Source organism: Anopheles stephensi, chromosome 3 (assembly GCF_013141755.1).
Source record: "Anopheles stephensi strain Indian chromosome 3, UCI_ANSTEP_V1.0, whole genome shotgun sequence".
In the NCBI taxonomy this organism is placed as follows: domain Eukaryota; kingdom Metazoa; phylum Arthropoda; class Insecta; order Diptera; family Culicidae; genus Anopheles; species Anopheles stephensi.
In genome coordinates, this window is record NC_050203.1 from 21998989 (window position 1) to 22022362 (window position 23374).

Consider the following 23374-nt stretch of genomic DNA (forward strand, 5'->3'; position numbering starts at 1 on the left):
ACGGGTGGTGCTTTTTAATGACAGCTGGGCGTTTTATATTTGGGATTTAAAATGGTGTCGGATGTAAATATAAATTGATTTAAATCTCTTTTTCTCAATCAATTTTTTTTCAAATCAATTTGCTTTAATTTCTTTGCATAACTTCTATATTTTTCAGCACACTTTTTATTATTCTGCATTAAAAAGCAAATCAGAATGAGACAAGTGGACAATAATATGGGCTGGAATCCAATCAAAACCGGCTTGGTGAGCAATAAACCATTTTTCTGCCCAGCACTGTGCACTTCTGGGAATGGAAATTATGTTCTTGCTCGGCAATCAAAATTCTTTTTTAAATCACACAACAGTTTCCCACTTTTTGTCCAATATTACCACGTACAATCCTAGTGTGGATATGTTTTGATGCGTAGCCGTCAAAGCCACCCTTCAACATAGCTGTCAGTGTGCCTGTGTGCGCGTGTCTGTGTGTGTGTCTATTCGCGAACAAAGTTTTGATGTCTGGCTTTCCCTGCGGCTGTATTTTCGTTACGTTCCCTGCTGTATGTGATGTAAACGTTCATTTCCGTCCTGTGTTCCCGTCGTGTGTGTTTGTCCCTGTGAACAGTTGTTGTTGTTATTTGTGAGGCATAAACGGGCCAAAAAGCGAACGAAAAAGGAACGCGCCTTCCAAAACATCCCACACCCAAACCGAGACAACCCTCGGCTCGTGGGTAGCGTCGACTGAGAGCAGTAGGCGCTGCTGCTGGTTGGTGGTGCAGTGGAAGGAAAAGACTAGAAGGTGTAGCAACCACACAACAAACACACGCTACCAGAAACCGAAAAGCGAAGAAGGCCATAATACTACACGCGGTTTCAGCGAGCAGGCAAGCCAAGCAGCAACTTCATCATGGCAGAACGACGTTCGGGCGGCTCGAGCCGCAACAATTTCACCGAGGAGAAAAGCTCCGCCGACACGCCGCCAATGTCACGGTTGTTTATCATCTGCAGCAAGAGCGTTACCGAGGAAAATCTGCGCGAACAGTTCGACAAGTTTGGCGACATCGAGGAAATATGGATCGTCAAGGATCGGGCGACGGGCGAAGGAAAAGGTATTTGCCAAAACGCGTGAGCGCCCTATAGTGTGCAGAAGCAGCGCGAGTCGCGTGCGATTGTTTCTATGCACCAGCGTTTGTGTATGTGTGTGTGTGCATTGGTGGCTGCGCTTCGGCTAAAGGGTAGCATTTTCTTAGGGGGTGTGTGAAACTGTCCGCGCATATATTGATGTAATGGGAGAACAATTGTCTATAGTGCGGCCCATAAACCGTGCTTCCGGTACATGCTATAAAGCAATGTTACGGCGTTACGAGGGTGGTTTCGGTAAAATCGGAACCACTTACATGATAGCCTTTCGTTGGCCACATTTTGTCGCTTTTCGCTTTCGCTTGTTACCACCCTCGTCGGTCTAAAAGGCACACGACGACACACACATGCAAACACAGACAACTATTTCGCATTCACCCCACCCGCCTTCTTCGATATGACATATTCGCCGTTTTCAGCTTAGCTTCACCGTTTGCTTCGATCGTAATCTATAATTGCTCTCGTTTTTTTCTCTTTCTTTCTCCTTCCCGCGCGCTAGGTGTTGCCTACATAAAGTATGCGAAAACGTCCGACGCGGCACGCGCGCTCGAGGAGATGAATGGCAAATGTGTCGGGGACAATACGCGCCCAATCAAGGTGCTGGTCGCCGCGAACCGGCAGCAAGGTTCGCGCAAGCAGACCGAAAACGAGGAGGAAAAGTATCTCCGACTGTTCGTCATCATCCCGAAGGACATGACGGAGGATGCGCTCCGGGAGGAGTTTGGGAAGTATGGGACGGTAGATCTGGTCACCATTATCCGCGATAAGGTGACGAAGGAGGGTAAAGGGTTCGCGTACGTCAAGTTCGGACGGTTCCTGCACGCAGCGCAAGCGTTCGAAGGATGCGACCCGAAGTATAAGGCAGTGTTTGCGGAACCGAAGCCACCGCGCAACGCGTCCGTCTCGTCGAACGAAAACTTTGGTGGTTTCGTTGGAGGGGGTGGCGGTGGAGGTGCAGGAGGTGGTGGTGGTGGTGGTGGGGGTGGCGGTGGTGGTGTGGGAGCCGGCGGTGGTAGTGGGGCCGGCGTGTTCGGTGGAGCTGTAAACAGCGGGAACGGATTCACCGACGACCGGCGGGTTGGGCCGGGCGGCGTTGGGGGTGGAGGCGGTGGTGGAGGTAGTGGTGGTGGTGGTGGTGGTGGCGGCGGTGGAGCCGGAGCAATGATGGGCTTTGCCGCGATGGGTGGCAATGATAGGCGGTCTGGGGCGGGCGGAGCGGTAGATAGGCGTGGAGGTGGCAATGATTTCGGTGCATTCAGCGGATACGGCGCCAACAGTGCGATGGTCCAGAATGCGAACGAAACGATGCTGACCGTGCTGTGCAGTCCCGTGCTGAATCAGGACCAGCTGTGGCGGTTGTTCGACATCATTCCCGGGTTGGACTATTGCCAGATAAACAATGATTTCAGTAAGTAATGTTAAACAATTAACAGTTAAGCAATCGCTCAACAGTAATAAGCGATTGCGGCAATTGTTTAATTAATGTGGACAGTGTTGCTATCTGTAATCGCGAACCTTGTCAGGCATTATACAAACTCATACTGAAAAATCTCCTTTTCCCACAGACAATCGCAACGTGACGGCCACGGTCGTGTACAACAACAGCCAGTCGGCAATGTACGCCCGGGACAAGATACACGGTCTGGAATATCCGCCTGGCGAACGGCTGATCATCCGACTCGGACACGAAACGGTCGGCACGATGGGCGGAGGAGGTGTTGGGGTGGGCGTGGGCGGAGGAGGAGGAGTAGGAGTCGGCGGTGGTCCGGTGGAACCATTCAACGGAAGTGGTATGGGTGGCGGTAACCGGGGTGGAGGAATGAAGGTCGATCCGACCCTGGCGGCACGTGCCGGGGCGCCGCTAACCACGCCTGTTTCTTCCTGTTCCCTCGCCGTAGATCGTGAGGCGGCCTTCTGCAGTGTGCCGCTGCCGCCACCGCAGCCGATGGCCAGTGCCAATGCGGAGGTTGCCCAGCGCTGCTTTATCGTGTGCATTCCGAAGGCGCTGCCGACGAGCGTGCTGAAGCAAACGTTCTGCCGGTTCGGTGATCTGATCGATGTGTATCTGCTGCCCAACAAGAACTGCGGTTACGCCAAGTACGCGTCCGAGGAGTCGGCGAAGAAGGCGATCAAGCTGCTGCACGGTGTGGACATTTTGAACGTCCGGTTGAAGGTGTGTCTGCGTCATTTTTTTTGCGGTTGTACAGCGTGCAGAGAATGGTAACAGTGGGTTTTTGTTTTTGTTTTTTTGTAGGTATTGGAAGCCGAAGAACCAAGCAATGATCGACGGAAAAGGATGCGTCACGATGAGCGCATGGAAAACGAGTAAATTACCCTTTTTAAGCAATGTGGGGCCCATGGAGGGAAGAAGAAGACGAGATGTGTACAGAACAAGAGTCTATATGCAGGTAAGCTTTTATACTTTTTCTTGCAGTGTTTTGATAACTAGCTCATTGTTAAATCGAGTGTGAATGATAACAATTCTGTTGTTAAATGTTCGAGATTCAAAGGATGTGGCGTTCTTGGTAATGTTGGCCGATCGTGTGATAGCATTATTCATTCCATGCCCGGTATGGATTCAGAGGAATCGTTTTATCTGTGATATAGAAAATGTTTAAACTAGTTCGCTCTGAAAATGGAACACGCAACATTTTTAGCCGCTGTTAACTGAATCAGTTGGTGCCATATTATAAGCACACAAAATCTCGCCAAATGCTAACGTTTCTTGATTTGTAATTGAATTTGTCCCCCATTTAATTTTTTTTAGTATTTGAAAAGTTGAAAACTGGTTTGATGATATTTTAAGTGACTTTAACGAAACGGATGTTTTAAATAAGTAATTTGTTAATCAATGGTCGTCGGGTTGAGATATCGAGAAGGGATAAGGGTTATTATTCCCCACCGTAATCTCTCATGTACGTTTGCTCAAACCAATAATTTATGGACGAAAATAATCGCACCTTCGGTCACAAGCAATTTACTTATAATCGACCATATTATCGTAAAGATTTTAATTTTAAACTGTCGCCAATATCGTTCCTCTGAGTATTGGAATATTCATTTGTTCCTCATTTCATATTCATTTGTCAACGGTCATTGTATGTAATATATAAATCGGATTACAGCTACGATAATACCAGGTAACTCGGATCGAACGCTCGCTGTACATGTTTAAGCGCTTGCATTATCTTATACCTCCATCAAATCATGGCTCTTGCGTATGGTTGTTTTGTATTCAGTACGTTGTTTTGTGTTTTACCGCACCTGTACCGTTAATTTTGGCCGACCTTCTTAACACATCTAACTAATTTGTTTTCCACAGAATTCATACACTACATTTAACGCAAAGAAAAGAGACGCACTGAACAAACCGGTACAGAGAACGAGAGAGGGAGAACGAGAGGAAAAAACAAGAATAACGAACTAAACGAGCATACGATATAATGGTACTGTTACTGTAGCATACCTAGCTTACCTTACTTGAATAATATAACTACCGAAAGCGAAAACAAAACAAAACAAAACCCGTACCCTCCAGATGTCCTACACTACCAACTACTAGAGAACTGGACCTATCTGAACGTGCACGAAGAAAAACGGCTGGACATGAAAAGCGAAAACAAACCAACGCAGCGCATACTATCTATACGCAAGCTGCTGGCTCACGCGAGGACACACTAGAAATCTGAATTCACAACCAAAAAAACGGAAACAAAACACACCAAGAACCATCCAAATCAGACACCTAGATGAGGCGCGTGTTTCACACTGTTCCAACCAGAGAGAGAGAGAGAGAGAGAGAGAGAAAAAAACGAAAACTATGTGACGATGTGTTCTCGTTCTACTGTGTTGCTATGGCAACCCGCTGCTACACACCGACGGACCACAAGCATTCCTTCTCATCCTTTTCATTCTCTATCTACTGGGACACGGTGGATCGGAAAAGATGGACGAAGATCTTCCTCTGCTTGCTTCTGCTCTGTTACTCTCCAACCCCCCCACCCCCCTCCAACCCCTATTCTGTCACGGACACTTCCGGACCTACACTCTGGACGAACAACAGCACGAACGAACCGACATCCAACTGCGTGGTACGGACAACCGAATCACTTACTGATGTTGCATCACACATCGTTACGTATTACCTTGCCTGCGCCGCCATTACACACTATTGCTATCATCATCATCATTCCTTCCCCACATTTCCTGCCTCTGCACGAACATCATCACGAACACGAAGAGGCCAGGACACGACAAGGGGCCTAGCAACGGCAGAGTACTGCCGTGACCACCACCATACTTTACGACGTGGAGAAGATACTACTGTGAGGAGAGGAAACAATCGGAAGCGATCGAAAACTGAACACTGCTGAACACGCACTGGACGCACAGTACTGGGACCGAGTACCGATATTCTAAGACCACGGGGACTAAGCAGCGAGGAAGGATACTAACGAAGGGACATTGGAACCATGTCGAAACGCGTGTGCGTGTGTAAAGCATACAACTCTACCAAGAACCATCCGGAACTCTGGGACACACGCTATATGCGCTGTGCCTCTTGTCCCAGACACACAGTACTCACAAAACGAATCAAGGACGAAGGACGAAGACACGCCGTTTGCTTCGCGCTTGCCAATGCTGTGAATTTGGTTTTGGCCAATGCAGACGACGGTCTCAGAGCAGCCGGCCAGACAAAACGCCTATCAAAGGACATTAATGGAGGAGCGTACGTGAAGGAAGACTGACGACTTACAGTACGTGAAAGGACACCGGCACGGAAATGATACACGGGCACCCAACGAAACGGGGGAACAAAAACGGTTTCGATGGACCTCTCTCCTTACATGACAACTACTACTGCTAGGCACTATGTTTTAGTTATGCTTTGAGTGAATGTGTGTGTGTGTTAAGCCCTTTATTGTTTTGCGTTTTGGGTCGTAACATCATCTCCACTGTACAGTACTGTACAGCAAGAACGGTAGCTGCGGCGGTGCCAGTTTTGTACCAGGACTCGTAAGCCTTGGGTGGACGTTTCTTTGGTTCTGTAGATGAGTTGCAAGGGGTCTAACTGCATAGTACCGTTGCGACAGGCAATGGCTTAACACATGTGCGTGTCTAATCGTGGACTCTAGTCTTAAATGGACCGGCCAAATAAGTAGCAAACGGGGTTCCCCTGCAGCAGGGTACATCTGTCCAATCCATCATGTCTTGCTAGTGCCCTTAATTTAGCATTATACTTTGCCTACAAAAGTAACCTAGCGAGAGATTCAGCGTTAGCGACGACAAACGGTGAGATTAGTAAGAACGCCAAAAGACGATACTGTAGACATTTTGAGATGCCCTTTCGCACCCCGAGTCAGTATCAAGCATCGAACAAATCTGTTTAAAATTAGTAGCACCCGAAACACGCTATAGAGTGTAGAGTTGATAGAGATTATTTGCAAACCCCGTGGCAAAACGATCGTCCCTCTCGTCCCCCTCCGCGAGGGACCATCAACACCTTGCTACGGGAGCTAAAATGATAACAGCTTGGACTGTGCTTAGGATAGCTTTGATTTTTGCACTCACTTTTTCAATCAATTCTGCTTTACTTTAGCAAACTTCTATTCCTCATGACGAGCCGCCATTTGACACCAGCTGAGGCACACTTTTGTATATTTCTCATTTTAAAATTAATTATTTAAAAAAAAAGCATCTTAGTATAATTTTTTTTCTGCTTCGAATCAGTTAAGCGTTGTGCCAGTGGGGCCAGAGTGCTGCTTGTTGCGAAAATCGTCAATAAGTTGCGTGTGTGTATTTTTGCCATCTTTTTTCCACTAATAATCTTTTTTAATTATAATAACTCGCGCCACAGTAAGCAAGAGCATATATCGAGAGAGCTGGTAACCCTATTCTACTGTAACCCTAGAAAGGGTTAATGAAAGGATAGTGATTATGTCGCTGTGTGTGTATGTGTGTGTGTTCCTGTGAGTGTGCGATGAATCCCTGTTACCAACATGCGGAGGATTACCAATTACCAGCCCTAGTGCTTAGCTTACTTTTGCTTTACTGGTTTCTCTTGAACCGATAAGGCGCCACGGAATTGCTCTATATTTTTTTATAGTTTGTATAGTTTCTAAGCTGTGTAGTATGTAAGAAACGGTTTTTTTCCTGCGGTCGAGTCTCTCTAACATTAGTGCATGCAACAGATGCAACGCAAAACGGTCGTCGTGCGTGAACTGCACCGTGTTGCAGGGTAAAAGCGAAATGGATCACCGCGTGATTCGTTGTCGTAACTTTTATTTTACTATTTTTCCCTTTTTTGAAACATTGTATAGTATCAGTGTGTATATCGGGGTTTCTCGTGCGTTTTGCGGAACGACGATAATCAAAGGCGATGGTTGGCGATTCGATGTGTTCGAATCGAATCATACAGTGACACACATGCCGTGAAAGGTTTAAATAAACATTTGCCAATATTGACCATCCCGATATCTGTAGGTCCGTCTCCATTTGGATTGATGTCGAGCTTAAAAATATTGAGAACAAGATTGGCGATTTTCTGTTAATAATTTGTAACTGAAAGAGGGAGGCACTGACTGAGAACTGAAGTCTAAAATTCATCAACATGTCTTCGTCCATGAAGTATTCTGTAATGGGGCTTCTCGTCTTTGGAGGCCCCTCTAATTGTGACTCGTTTGTGAGTAACACCGGCAAAATTTACCTCGTCGACGAGGCACCGAGCGGTCACTCCTTCTGCGCCTAGGTTGATCCACCACTGCGTTCAAGAATTATAACTACGAAGAATATTCCCTCGAAATAACACTCACAACATCAAGGAAGCAGAACCTGGAACGGATGCAAGTAAGTATAGCAAAATTGGGTAAAAGACTCGAGAAGGCCCCCCCTAGAATCTTTTGTGTGCAGCACTGTGGCCTGTTATTTTTATTGCACAGTGGGATTTTTGTATGGTCATAACTCGTTTCATATAAACATTGTCCATTGTTCCTTAATACTGTTACTGGACAGCGAGTAGAGCATGATAATATACATTATAACAAGTGATTTAAAATGCTATTATTCTTATTTTTCCTCCTTTTCTGAATATCTATGCATGATAACAAGTATCCATCGAACCAATGTTCCGTTACAGTCCGGGAACATCGTGTATGTTGTGAGCCTGATTTGTTATTCCTAGCGTGACCAAAAATTATTACGTAGCTCTTTAAGCCAAAATAAATGGACAGGATAGAATGAGGGGGATTTAATTGAATAATTAGCAATATTTCATTCGACTTTATTTAACCATTTTTGACCACACTAAAAGCACACTGTGAAGCTTTCGCAACGTGTACTGAGGATTGCACACATTTACCTTCTCGAGTCTTTTACCCGTTGTTTATCAAAAACACAGAAAAATCAACATTACTCAGCACAGACACACTGTGCCGTTGCATTCCCTAACATCGCAACCCCCGGTTGTAAACACATTTGTTTAGCGCACTTTCCCTACCAGCGAACCCTGCCTTCGTTTGCAATGTTTACCTAAATTTGGTGTTGATTTGGCGTACTAGCTAAGCAAACCGTTTTGTTTCTCCCGCACGGTCGTGCACATATGGCGACTGCATCGTGATTGTGGTTTATCGGATAGAGCAGCTGCACTTATCTGCAGTATTTCCGCAATCTGAGTTGAAACAACATGTTGCGTGTGGTTGTGTGCAGTGCAGTAGAGCAGTGAGCGCATTAGAAAATCAACCGCATTTTCACGATACCTGTGTTCCCGTGAATTGATTCCAAGTGTTTGCAAACGATTGCATTTATCTAAGGTGAATATTGTCGGTTTTGTTGGTGTTTCAATTTATGCCTAAATGCCGTTTTTCCTGCCCCTCGGCAGTCGGGGTTGGGTTGCAGTGCAGAAGAATGTGTCCAATTTTGTATTGTAGACCCTATTTGTGTATCCCGGTTCCGGTGCTAAAAATACGACGCACAATACGTTCGAACAGCGAAGCGGCGCTGGCGTTAAATTGGTGCTATTTTGTTCGCTGTTTTTTCTCTTATCTTGCCGGTGGTGCTGCATGCTGGTGATGGCACCAGTCGCAAAGCTAGCAACAACAACAAAAAACGGCCTTCGAAAGTGTGAAATTACAACAGCACCACCTAGCAAAAGTAATGCAGCTACGCACTTCTTGCTGCCGTTGTTTTCCTCTTTTGTATGTTTTAGCTTAATTTTAGAGCGAAAATCACGATGTTCCGATAGGGCACCGCAGGAAGAGCGAACGCAAAGGGACCGTGTTTCCTGGAATTCGGTCTGATGGCAGTGGGGCAAACTATTGCAACGCTTCCCAGTTGCATCTCGTTTTTTTGTTATTATCTCGAGCCTCGAGTTTCATCAGCCGCACAGACTGGATGGGGTTCCCAGTTCCCAGTATTTCTGCTGACTCACATCTGGAGACTAGTGGAGCGTGTTAAATGCGTGAATTGAACATTATGAACATCGCTATTCGTTCAGATTGAGACGAATGTTTGTCGCACCGTTTGTTAAACCACCTTTTCATTTATCAAGTTGAAATCGTTTTAAATTTCGAACCAAAGCTACGAATTGAACTCGTGCTTCGGCACGCAAAAAGTGTCACTTTCACTTTCCTTTCGTCATGTGCGATGAAATGGGTCGTAAAAGCGAAGCAAATACGCCTAATGAAGTGACGGAATTTCGATACCAATACACACCACCACAGGAGCGCGTGTTCAACTGGTTGGTGTGCCAGCACTATGGTGGTGGTCCCGGAGCAGTTTCTGTCCGGTGAGATTGGGTGGTGTGTATTGGTGAAATTGCTTATCGTAACATATTATGCTTTCTCCTCCCACCCCACCCCCTAACCCTGGTATTGTTTGCCATCATTAGATTGGTTTCCTATTGCGGACAACTGGTTTGCTTGGGTTTGAGTATGATTAATGCTGCTCAAAATGATGCAGTTTTTACTCAAACACGTCTTATACAAATTATTTTATTTAAGCTAAATCAAACATGGATTTTAAAAACGACACTCGCGGCGCTAACCTCAAATGTGGTTCACCTGTTTAAAATAACGACCCTTTTCAATGTCTCGAACACACAACAAACTCGCCCCTATTCGAATGGGTTTCCAAACGCAACACGCGCCACAGTAGGAGACCGGGTCGCAGCCTTCCCACTAAAGAGCGGGCGCGAGCGCGCGCGCGTGTCGAAGGTCAATTCTAAGTGGAACTAACTCCCTGAAGGCTTTTCTCCCCCAACCGGACGGAGCGGAGGGGAGCAGTTCAACTGTTGTGTTTTGTGGTGCGTGTGGTAGGGTACACTATGTTGCCCACTATGGTTTGCCAGACACACACGCAAACTGTGCCTCTGCGTACGCCAAATGACGTAAGATGACGCCAAACTGGCGGCTGCTAAAAACCAGACAGAGAGAGAGAGAGAGGGAGAGGGTGGTGAGGAGGACCCGGTTTATTATCATGATGCTCACTTTCGGCTTCGGTGCTGCCCGGCTTTTTTTGAGGGATGAATGGGATGTGGAATGGTAACGATGAGTTAGACGCGCTCGGTTGACCATAGAATTTGCAGTGCGGAGACAAATTGGGGTTGGTTTTTTGGTAGTCGGCAGTAATGGAACAGTCTGAGCCCGAGCTTTCCGGATCGATACACTTTTCGTCCGGCTTCGGGGACAGTTTTGTGATAGACGAGGGCTTGGTCCTTTAGATCGGGAGGTCGTTGAAAAAAACCAAGCTTAAACTTTAATGAGTATTTTGATTAATTGGGAACTGTAGGCTTTTTAGATGGCTTTGCAAGAATTATTATTTAAGACGCCCAATAAAAATTGTGTTCGATGGTTTAAATCTCCAGTCACCGCTCTTCACAAGATGGCAAGACAAGATCGGGGTTCAATATTATCCCAAAGTGTTTTGTTTCGTTGATCAAAATCTTTCAAAGACACTATGGGATATAATGATTAGCTGGTACTCTTTAAGGGAGGCGACAGCACCGCCGATCTTCACACGGCAGGACCGGGGCTTACGACTCATCTGGGCCGTTCCCCCATAGTGAGGACTGACTGTCCAACTAGGCGGTATCAAAGGGTCTAGTAAGCCAGACCCGGCAGGCATGACCTTAGAGGTCGTAAAGCCAAAAAAGAAGAAGACCTTTGGAAGTCGTTTGGCCAAGAAAGAGGAAGAAGTTTACCAATTTTGACCATCTTACTTACAAGGCTTATCCTAATTGTTTTGGTTGGCTTTGGTTGGTACGGAGGACTAATTGGCAGACCTCCATTGGAGGATTTTTATTGTAATTTTATTATGGATGGATTCATTTTACACAAAGCTTGTATGTTAATATGCACATATTTTTTTGTTATAAAAAAAATAAAAAAATCTTTTAGAAGAAAAATTAGGAGCCGGGAAAGCTATTTCCCGTCAATGGTTGCTTTCAGAAAAATGTTGAAAAAATATGGCAACTCTCCATGTTCCTGAAATTTATATCCTCACTCTTATTGAACAATGTTAATTTGCACAGCAATTGGTAAAGCATAAATTATCGTTGACAAAATCTGTCTGCAGGAAACCTAATAATGGCTTCGCAAACGTTGAATACGTTAATTAAACACTTCCGGCAAACACTGTACTCGCTTTCCTGGACGAATCCAACGAATTAGATGCATTCTCTGTGTGTTGTTCGTGTGAAATCATCTGAAAATCCCCTTTGTGAATAAATTTATTCGCGAATTTTACAACTGCATAGTATTCGTCGTGTGGTATTTTGGCGGCTGCGCTTATCAAAATTGTTCAAGCAAACGACCTCCGCAGCTACCCCATCTTACCGTTGGGATAAGATAATATCAACACCGTACCCAGTGAATCTAATAAATGGCTTATCAGTTGGTTTAAAATAATTGTATGCTTTATCTGTTACCATTACCCCAAACGAGCGCGCACTAATTGACCGTTCATATGGCTTTGCTCTATACAATTTTGCAGTTTTAAACCCAGTCGTTCACACGTCGGAGGCTGAGCGCTGAAGGTGACGGTAAATCCGCAACATGAATCCCCAGCAGCAACCCCAAGCACCGTACGCACCGTACGCACCACAGTACCAGGGCTACACGGATCAGCCGGGCTATCCACCGCCGCCCGGTGGTTATCCTCCGGCACCGTATCCTCCTGCATCGTATCCACCACCGGGAACGGTAAGTTTTGTGTATTTAGTTTGGTCGCCTTTGGTTTGGTTTTTTAATCGCTTTCAAAACATTTTAGTTGCGTTAGTGGATAAGAGATTGATGGAGGCGCATTGCTTCTTGGGGGTTGTGGCTTCGTTATACACGGGGTAGTGACTAACCGCCTAAGTGAATAAGTGAATCAGCGAATGGTCAGCGTAGTTGTGGGGGTGATGAGCTGAACTATTTGTGTATGCAACAGGCAGTTTCGTCGACTTTGAGTGCGGCGTACTTCCCCGTACAGATGCATTTCCCGGTACTACCAAAGTGTGCGTCTTTACTGACTTGAGCCGAGTCAGTGTATTGTGAATGCCTTTGAAAGAGTTGCTTTCGCTCAACTCTACCAAGTGTGCTTGCTCTACCACCAGACTTGCGCCGAAGAAATCCAACTGATTACGTGCTATCCCAGCGATCCTAGCGAATTGATACTCCCGTACTAGATAGATTTCCTAGTGCCGGTGAGTGTTTGACGCAAGTTGCACCATAGTAAAAACCACTTGTGATGCGATGAATCATGCTCAAACACGGTGCTGATGCTGAATTGCCACTCTTTTACGATGTCGTGCTTCGCTACGTTGTCACCACACGTATTAGTAATTGTTTGCCAGAATATGCCAAATGTCTGTCTGCGTGTGTTTGGTGTATGGTGGGACGGGATATGTGTGTTGCTGCATGCCCGTTATTAAAGTATCTGGCACGAACCGTCAACATCACTGCAGGTATGTTTGGGTCCGCGCCCACGACAACCGATACGATAAGAATGCCGCTTCCGCTGTATCGGGCCGGGTCGGGTCCGGGGCCATGTGGCAGCCGAAAGCAGCGTGCAGTGGACGTTGCTCAGTTAGGAGGAGTCTCTTTTTGTTGGTATGTGTGTGTTTGTATCGACTATCGCGTTTAGTTGCATTTGTCACCTCGCATCGAACGGTTCGAACAACGGTTCGCTTTGTGTTCCGACCACGCGTGTGTGAACCGGGTGAATTTAATAAAATACGTTTTAGTGATCCAATTCGATAGTAGTACGATGGAATATAATAACAAAAATGAGGTGAGAAATAGGATTTGAAAAGTTTGCAATTGCTTGAAGGTAGTGGGAAGTGTAAGGGAGCAAAGGTTCACAAAGGGATTGCAATATTCCCCTATTTATTAGAAGCATCCCACTGAGTGATTCAAAAGATTCTTTGAGTGGATTTCGATCCTGTAAATATTCATTATTGTGCCTTTTAAACCGAAAGTGCTGTTGGTGTATATTTAGTGCGAGTTTTTCAGTTTGTTAAGAAGTATCGTTCAGTAAAATCGTCCGTCGAAAATCCCACAGTAATGGCCATTTAAATCACCACTTAACTCTCAATACTTTACAATTTATTTTATCTACTTTGTTTTTCTATTTTTTACATCCATAAAATCAACGATCTTATGATAAAAATGCGCCTGTTTCAATAAGCGTTAAACACTTGCCTGTGTTACGGTGTCATTAAATGGCTTAAGTGCAACGTGCTCTTTGCATGCTTTAAACGGCTTTCTGTTGACGCGTCTGCCGAAACGGCCGACATTGTAAACTTTTTCCCTCCTTCCTTTGCTGGATTAACAACTAATGCTCTATCTAACAACATCATATATTTCACAATCAAAATCCCCCAAAACGCTTTATTCCCCCAACACTGTCGGCCGGTCAGCAATTCTTACCATGCTCGGTGTGTGGGCAACACGGCCGGTACACAATGGGGGGGGATTGATTGTGATAACGATAGTATTGCACAATTTCAAACATTTTCCTCCGAGCAGTTCCAATTACTGTACAACAAACACTGTTGAATGCCCTTCTGCCTTGAGTGTTGGTTTGGTGCCTTTGTTTAATTAAGATTAGTCGAATCGATTGCATTGATAGTGCCGGTGAACTTGATTGGAATTCATTTCGTTATGATTTTTTCTAAATATTTTTTTATTTCTATTTAAATTAAGCTTAATTTTAGTTATAATTTATTCCCTTCTTTTCATTTTACTTATCGGTGTCGGGTGTTCATTTAAACAATCATCCCGTTGGCTTCGGTTGTGGTGTCGCAAACGTTTCGCTATTCACGCTAATGCACCTTTTCGCTCTGCAGCAAAGTCCTCCGCAGCAGGGCTACTGGGTAATTGCATCTTTCTTTTCTTTGGTTCTAAATGCATTCCATCGTCCGGCGGTTTTTGCGATGAAAAGGCACGACGAATAACGCAACTGGTTTTCAATTAATTCTAGGGCTCGCCATACCCTCCGGGAGGACCACCACCACCACAGGGCTACGGACAGCCGCAACAGATGTACGCACCAAATCAACCGTACGGCGGAGGTGCCTATCAGCCCGTCATGGTGCAGCCAGGCATGCCGGGCCATCCAGCCCCGGTGATGGGCCAACCGGTTCCAGGTAAGGGAGAACATTTTATCACACTTCCCTAAACCACCCCACTGTCGCACACAGTTCAGCACATTGTTGACCCAGCGGTTTGATTGATAAGTACACACGGCGTACCGGTGACACGTGTACTTGGTGTGTGTTATCGCATGCATATTTAACGAACGGCGGCTATGTTCTGGTTCTGTTGCCGCAGTAATTATTAAATGGTTCATTGAATAACCTTTTTTCGCTTGGATGACGCGGTGGTCTGGTTGATATAATTTCCGGTACGATTTCGAGCCAAAACAGCCGGAAGAGAGAAGAGATATCCGATATTGATAAGGATTCCGGTACGCGAAACAGGAAAGACTAGTAGCACAATATTATCACTCGAACGCCTAGCAAAAGCGTTATCGATGGGAATGGTTTTAATGTTGTGAAAGGCCATTCGAAGAATCTGCTGATAAGAGAACGCATTGTTGATTAAGTGATAAAAGCTTGGCTAGAATTGTGTATGCAATTTGACTTATGCTTAGCGAATGGAGCTATTAATGGTCTTATCTCGTGAATGCAGTGCATATTTGATGGATTAGTTTGGTTTGTGATTAGATTTGTACCTATGCAACATTAGTAGGATACACAGATCAACCATTAGCTTTTGAAGGTAAATGTCACAATAGTCACAACAAATTAATCCACACCATATTCTTTTTGGATCATCGACCTCCTGTGTCATGCCAGTCCTATAAAGGCTTGGCTGACATTCGGACCACACTACACATTCGAGCAGACCTTGCTACTGGGTGGATGGTTCTAGTGTGGTACGATCCTGTGGCATGAAGCGCAACGGCCGATAGAAACGAATTGCCAGAAATATTGCCAATGGTGTTCTGGCTTCTATTTTTCACTATACCAGATCTAATAGATCGGGGCGGTTCGGTGGCCGAGGCGAAAGCGGCGCCGGTCCTCACACGGCAGGAACGGAGTTCAAATCCCATCTGGATCGCTTCCCTGTACGATTGACTACCTTGCTATGGGTAAAATCAAGTTACAGAAAGCCAGAAATGGTGACAGGCCGAGATCGTTCAAGGTTTTTGCGCCAAGGAAGAAGCAGGAGAAGAAGATCTAATAGATCATGTATTTAATCGATAATTGTATAGATCAAGCGTGATATTGATTATTCTCTTGTTTATATCTCCGCAGTCTACCAATTCCCTGAGCCAAGGGAGCTCTAGACAACCCACTATCTTACGGTTCTTAAAAAGTTGTAGACTTCTTGCCAAATAAGGTGTCAATTTATGCCAATCCATTTGTAAGCAAAGAAGTTCGATTTCTCGCTCTCAAAAGAAGTTCACTTAACATCATTTGCCAGTTACCAACTAATCTAATGGAATACACGATTAATGTCCCGGAGCTCACGATCACCCCTTGATCGTTTGGGTATAAGATCGCTCCGTGCACCAAGGTGATCTACTGCCCGAAACAACAGACATTCCTTGGAGAAGGACACATTGCCGATGCTTCGAGTTGAGCACCATACGCTTCGACTCTACAGTGGGGGGTGTAGCGGCCCGGTTGGTTGCGGCGGCAACGGCGCTAGTCTTTATACGGCAGGACCGGGTTTCAAATCCCAATCGGATTTCCGAGCTCCCCGTAGTGAGAGCTGACTATCGAATATGGTGGCATCATTAAGTTTAGTAAGCCAAAAATGGCAGCCATGATCTTAAAAGGTCGTTGGGCTAATAAGAGAGTGAGAGTCCTTCCAATATTTCGTTCCTTTTAATTTTGAATCATTGATTGTAGGATGTCCGTAAGGATCGTTTTTATACGAGAAATTGTTCTGGAGTTTCTACGACATCTAAACTGCACATCTATGTCCTACCAACGGGGGGAGTTGTGTAGAACTGCATTTCCTCAAAACGGTGTGAGATTAGAATGTTCACCTAAGGGATATACCGGGCCATTGCAATTTTTGTGCAGTTAAGTGCAATAATTAATAATATTGACAGAAGGAGAGGTTATCAATTGAGATTGACTACCATTATCACGCTGAATGTTGGCTTGGTCCTAAGTGAGGCAGGTCAAGATCAACAATAATAAATGTGCTTTCTGAATCACTTTCGCTGCTTCCCTACGAACAAGGATAGTCAATCGTTACAATAGAAGAGGACCAGGTTCAGCTGAGATCCTATTCTTGAACGTTGGCATATTAGCTCGAACAGGGGCGATTGGAAGCATAATTGCATTGTTAAATCATGCCCAATTCAGTTTCTGCTGTCTCTTGGAGCATATGACTCAAGAGACATGTGCAACGCAACAAAACAAACTCGTCGACTCAACCCAAGGCATTAGGCCCTTATCAGTGGCCCTAGTGAAACGCACGTATGCAGCCCGATTACAACATGCTGTTAACCCTTCGATAAGACCTTCGATTGAACATGCTCATCGACCTCCCTTTTTAGTTCAATAACCCGTCTTCGACGTCTTCTGTTTTGAAGCCATGACTCTTCTTGAACGTCCATTCCATATGCACTATCTCTCTTCACTTTCGTTCCCTTTACACTGCATCCCATCACCTCCCATCACTAGGGCCGTTCTTGGGGTCCAGCGATCAGTCAAGGGACAACTTAATCACGATTGCGTTCCAATGGCTAGGTGTAGAGAATGTGTGTTTACTCCACCAACTAACATTCACTGTACCACACGCTGCTCAGGAAAATTCGTCTCAGTGCGCGCTCGTTTACTACTAGCCTGGGCCCCCTTGCTAGCCTTATTTAAATTGTGATATCAACAATAGCGCTATGGTTCCTCGCACTGCTTATCGCCGGGTGTTGTAGTGCAATAAAATGAAATCTTTGACGGAACGCGGCCACCAGCAGTCCAGACCCCGGAATCTGGTCGGTGGAACGATACGTCGCCGGTCATCGTCACTAGCTGTATGTAGATGAGCAGAGACAGAAGATCAACGGGGGGATTACTGGTCTGGTGCTGGGCTGGACCTAATAGGAAATGATAAGGTTAAATTAAATCCAATTGTGTGTGTGGCGGCTGACACAAGCTTGTGCCCTTGTGCTGGACCTGCAAGACCCGGAGTACCACCTACCAGAGAGGACAAATTCATTCCCGTGCGTGGTGCGAATGGTTTAGGTTGGTTTCGCAGCGGTGGTGTTCGGAAAGTGCTCGGTGATGGTTCGTAAAACGGTGCAAATCAATCCGGACGAACGTTTCGTGCGTCGACCGATGATGGCAGAGTTTGGATCGATTGTTAGTGTTGCGGAAAGTGCATCGGGAATGGATGAAAGTGGTGACAATCGTCGTCCGGTGCAGCGTGATCGTGAGAATGCAGCACGGCCATCACCGCCCGATCGGGCCCGTTTTGTGATACGTTTTCTGGAGGATAAAATGTTCGATCTGGGCCGACAGTTGCATCTGCGGCAGGGCAAGGCATCAATACGCCGGATGCTGCGATTTATTCCGGGCGTCCGGAAGTCGGCCAAAGCGAAGGGTTACGAGCATTTGGTGACGGATGAGGAGCGCAGGTTGGTTGTTTTTTTCCGTGTGCTTAACATTGAGGGGTTGGGATGGGGGTTTTATCTTATCAGTGGCGTTTGTTTAATGAGGGGCATCGGGATGGCTTCTAATGAAGAGTACGAGAATTGTGCGTTCTTGTTAAGTTGATCTACCGTAAAGCTGGAAGATGTTTCGCAACGTTGGTTTACAGGTTCAAAATCAATGCTTAGTGATCTCTCATGCCACGCCAATTCTATAGCTTGATCTTGCCATGAGTCAGAACTAGCCAAGAAATATTCTGTGCAGTTGGGACAAGTAGCTCTTTTTAAAGAGGATAGGGCAACTGCTCACTAACATGTGAGAGGTGAGGCCCTCCCGGTGCGAAGAGCTACCTCTTGAGGTCGAAGATTGCGGAGCCACCTCAAAATGGAGCTAATCCAAGAGTTCGTTCAGAGTCCTCGTTTTATTGAGGCGAGACCTTCTTATATCAATTAAAAGCTTTTAATGATGCATGTTCTACACCGCCATTGCATATTATGTTATAAGGTTTTAGTACATGTTTGATTTCTTCAAAGCTGCCCATGAAAGTACTCTTATCGCATTTGGTCCCTTTATTAACGCGTGACATGTCCACCACTGATTGGAATTAGTTGTGCAGTTGAGTGGGGAAAGCAAGCTGTGTTACTATTAAAGATCGTATAATGCTTCCCTTTGCTCGATGGTGTTAATCTTGTTCTTAGGTCTAACATCGGAGCCATGATTGATTCCAAAGATTAGATATGCTTTTGGTGGCTAGCAGCTCTTATGTGATTTTGAGGATCACTTGCTCCTCAATATGTTGGTTATGATACTGTCGAAGCTGATCTTCTATTTGAGGTTTCCTCCACAGGCCATTTGTAAGGGACGCTGGTGCGACTGGTAATCTTTGAAAGCTCGCTTTCGTTTCAGCCAAGTATATCTTCTTTAGTGATCTCAAGCCACTCTAAAGAAGGCTAGGATTTGACGAAACTATCATGTTGGGAGAACCTCACACAGAGGATCAGCTTCTTTGAGTAATAACTCTTGATGAAGGCAAGAACTAGGGTCAAAGCGACAGCGTCGCCGGTTTTCACACAGAATGGAATGCATGGAAAGTACGCAGGGCTGACTATCCAACCACCAGGTAAAACCAATTCACAGGAAGTCGGTTTTAGTTCCAAGAAAGAAGAAGAGGACAACTTTCGGCAATCTCTTCTTACCTAATTTGTCTCGCTCAAGTTCAAGACAAGATCGACTCAAGATCTTCCCTCGTTCAAGATCTCTACAAGTGGATGTTGTTAGGGAGACATGTTTGACATCAAGCTCCTTCCGGTTGGCTGGATCTGATTTTCTGTTTAGATCTTTCCAAACGGAGATGTGATTGATTTCGAATACAATTCTTGAAATCCATGATTGTTTTAGGCCATAAGTTCTGCTCCTAATAAACTTATAACCTGGATAGATTATCAGTTAAAAAGGTTCTTGTATACGAAAACTCCATTAGAGAGAAGTTTATAATTCAGAATCCATGATCCTAATCGCTTTTCGCACTCTTGATTACCCCGCAGGTGGTTGGATGCCTATTCCGCAAGGGATACCGAACTGTCCGCCCGGCTTGGAATACCTTACTGCCATTGACCAGCTGCTCGTGCACCAGAAGGTGGAGCTGCTGGAAGCGTTCACCGGCTTCGAGACGGCGAACAAGTACACGATCAAAAACACGCTCGGCCAAAAGGTGTACTGGGCGATGGAGGATACGGGCTGCTGCAACCGGATGTGTTGCGGCGCGGCCCGCGCTTTCGACATGAAGATACTCGACACGTACCAGAACGAGGTGCTGCACTTTAACCGTCCGCTGCGCTGCAGCTCCTGCTGGTTCCCGTGCTGCCTGCAGACGATGGAGGTGACCGCCCCGCCGGGCAATGTGATCGGGTACGTCGAGCAGGACTGGTCCATCCTAACGCCCCAGTTTAGCATTAAGGATCAGAACGGTGATACGGTGCTGAAGATATCCGGCCCATTCTGCACGTTCAGCATCTGTGGTGATGTCGAGTTTGAGGTGAGCGTACTAGTGCTGCTTTTCGTGAGACTTGCAAATTCAAACGTATTGTATTCGCTTTCGTTCAGGTACTTTCCACCAACGGGGCGCAGGTGGGCAAGATCAGCAAACAGTGGTCCGGACTGGGCCGGGAAATGTTTACCGATGCGGACCATTTCGGTATTAACTTCCCGATGGATCTGGACGTAAGGGTGAAGGCAACCCTGCTCGGGGCACTGTTTTTGATTGTAAGTGCATCACACTCGATTGCCCAATTGCTTAACGTTTGGAACGGGACTCACTCCAAACCATCTGTTTGCTTTCCTTTCAGGACTACATGTTCTTCGAAAAATCCGGCAACAAGGAACAGGACCGGCCGGGAATGTTCTAAAAAACCATTGTTTTCCGCACCATCGGTCGGTGGTGGTGTAGTGTTCACTTACTTACGTTATTATTATACACACTATAATAAGCTCGATCGATCGACGGTGTACGGTACGTGTCCCCTTCATCGTGTTTCCATATTCTCCCCGATCAAAACTCCTTCCCCCAATATCGAACCCCTTCCAAAGTAATTATTGTTACCATGATCGCACACCAAAAACAGAGTCAGAGTGCATTGGGAGAGTTTACTGTAGCGAAGCGAAGAAACATTTAACAACGCACAACAGTCTGTACAGAGTGAAAAGCAAAGCACAAAACGATACGCCTTATCTATGAGACCACGCAGAAAGGTTTAACGAAATCTGTTTTCTATGCTTAGGATAGCAAACCGTAGCGGGAATGTTTAGGGCACGCACAAACATTGAATTGAAATGACGGTTACAAAGTGCTAGAGCAAGATACAATCTTAAAGCGAACGTTCGTGTGCTAGTTCAGAGTTTATTCTTTTGGTAACAATATATATATGTACATGTGAACTTGCGATGAGCGAAGCTAAGCATATAAATATACACATCTCTATACAAAACAAAACAAAAACATCGCTGCCTCTCACACACACACATGTTTTTTTGTTTGTTATCAATGTGCTCTTTACAAACTATATGATGTTGCATACAGCGTTAGCTTTTATAGGTTTAAGGATTCTATATTCTCTTACCGGTACCGCTACCCGTTACTATTCTAACGAGTTTAAGATTATGAGGGAGATTTTTCCCGCTAAAAAAACATCTCCTGTAATGTTGTAACACATGTAATAAATCCCATTCATTGTCTTGCTCGAAATCAATCGCTTTGTGGAAGTTTTTTGTTGCAGGCGGCAGGCATTCTTCTTCTTCTTTCTTGGCCTTTGGAGCACGTCTGAAAGACTCCACCCCTCGGATGCATCCGTCATCACGTGCCCTAGCTAGCCAGCATATCCTTCCGGCTTTGGTCAGCCGTCAGGATGTCTGCTTCCCCAAGAAGTTCAGATAGCTCGTAGTTCAATCTTCTTCTCCACACGCCCTGCAGAGTCCTCTGTCCTCTGTCAGCATATTCCAGGACGGATCCAGGCGATCTATTTGGCATCATAGTAGGCATGATTACCCTGATTTCGCTGCTTACACTGTTGGCCGAAGTAACGATCGTGCCAAGGTAGCAGATCTCCTCTACTACCTTAAGATCGTCGCCATTAACCAATACTCTGCTTTCGAGTCGTACTCTATCACGATCAGAGCCTCCGGTAAGCATGCAACCTTGTCTTCGTCACATTGGTCCCCAATCTAATCCTCGCGTTTTAGTCCGGTGTACGCCTCGCACACCGCCGCCGGTGATGTCGATGCCATCCGCGAAGCCAAGGAATTGGAGAACCCGGATGAAAGCTTTCTTCCTCATTTACGATTTCTGGCTTTCTGTGGCTTAAGTTTATCCGTCCCGAGGGAAGAGCCAGTCTGGATGGGATTTGAACTCTTCTCCTGTCGTGTCGCTATCACCACCGGATCGCCCCAAATTAAACTTATTCCTTCTAAAATTATGAACTTTTCCACATCAAAATACATGTCGCGACGGACCGGAAGCTGGGACTGTCGTAACGAACATGTATAGTCCCGGCACTCACATACGCCCCTTGGAAGAACTTTTGGCACCGTATGTGTGGCAAGGACAATGGAGGCCATTGGCTGTTACAATGTTAAGCTCTACGAGCTGTACGATGATCTCACCATCAGGCTGCAGTGGGCTGGTCATATCATGAGAATGACACCTGACGACCCAGCCGTTTAAGTCCTTTCAGGCCCAAACTGAGACGGAGTGATGGTGTTAATGCGTCCGCCAGAACGGTCGGAATAATTGTTTTGGCAAACGAAGGCGCTGGATTGTGAGCGGAACCGAGGATTGTTGCAGCCGGTCAAGACCGCCAGATCAGTAGGTAAGTAAGTAAGTAAAATTATAAGTTAAATTTATCAATGTTTTAGCAAACAATTTAGTCAGAATTATTGGCATTGAAAACTGAAATTGGGTGAGGTACAGACCTTTAACTACCTACCTGTATTTGGTTTCCCTCACCCATCGCAAAACGTGAAGCCACTCAGGGCAGGGCAGCAGTAAACGTGTGACACACACACACACACCACACTTCTTTAAAGAGCATCGGCGGGAAACAATGGCCTTAATGGTGGTTTCTTCCTTGGACCACTCTGTTCGTGTGTTCTTTCCTCACATTATGCATGCATATACGGGCCTGCGAATCGACCGGCACTGTTTATTTGTACCGCAACACTCTCCAGGTCCGTTTTCCTAAATAGCGGTGTGGCGGGGTTCGTTTTCGAATGTAATAAAATGTAGCAGCTATAGAGGATGGTGTTGGGTTTTAAAAATAAAGCCTTTAAATGAACAGGAAAACGGTCAACGGCTTGATCATCGTTAAGTTAGTTAGCGACGGAGCGTTCCTGCTGGTCATAAATCATTTCTTACAGCCGCCCAGTACGGTTAGCATATAATATGTATGCATTGCACTCCTGGTGAAAGTACATGCCGCCGTTACCGTTCACTCAAACCATCCTACATACGCGTACGCGAACGTATGGAGGCTCTTGGCTGTTGGAAAGAAAAATCCATTCGCGCACCCTCGTTTGCGCAAACTCTTCCCTCCGGAGAAGAAGTTGCAATTCGGCAAG

At 45.7% G+C, this 23374-nt stretch overlaps 3 protein-coding genes across 10 annotated transcripts in view; 2 read left to right on the top strand and 1 right to left on the bottom strand.

The window, feature by feature from the left end:
- The window catches only part of LOC118512931 (protein boule), a 120963-nt gene that overhangs the window by 51658 nt on the left and 45931 nt on the right, over positions 1-23374 (bottom strand). The gene's annotated exons all lie outside the window — the stretch shown is intronic.
- LOC118512918 (RNA-binding protein 45) lies at positions 431-7593 on the top strand. Of its 2 annotated transcripts, XM_036058068.1 has the most exons (6): positions 432-1088; positions 1619-2527; positions 2685-2909; positions 3018-3292; positions 3374-3527; positions 4442-7593. In XM_036058068.1, the coding sequence occupies exons 1-5, from the start codon at positions 887-889 to the stop codon at positions 3446-3448; spliced, it is 1686 nt and encodes a 561-aa protein (XP_035913961.1). In that variant the 5' UTR covers positions 432-886; the 3' UTR covers positions 3449-3527; positions 4442-7593. The 2 variants fall into 2 exon arrangements, with proteins under 2 accessions (XP_035913960.1, XP_035913961.1); XM_036058067.1 differs by having other exon boundaries at positions 431-1088; positions 2685-3292.
- On the top strand, positions 8636-21500 carry LOC118512921 (phospholipid scramblase 1-like). Of its 7 annotated transcripts, XM_036058073.1 has the most exons (7): positions 8639-8927; positions 12106-12314; positions 14444-14470; positions 14578-14743; positions 19810-20300; positions 20369-20527; positions 20611-21500. In XM_036058073.1, exons 2-7 carry the CDS (start codon positions 12168-12170, stop codon positions 20668-20670), a joined length of 1050 nt encoding a protein of 349 aa, XP_035913966.1. In that variant the 5' UTR covers positions 8639-8927; positions 12106-12167; the 3' UTR covers positions 20671-21500. The 7 variants fall into 7 exon arrangements, with proteins under 7 accessions (XP_035913967.1, XP_035913966.1, XP_035913971.1 ...); XM_036058074.1 differs by lacking the exon at positions 14444-14470 and having other exon boundaries at positions 8636-8927; positions 20611-21281; XM_036058075.1 differs by lacking the exons at positions 8639-8927; positions 12106-12314 and adding an exon at positions 13229-13386 and having other exon boundaries at positions 20611-21277.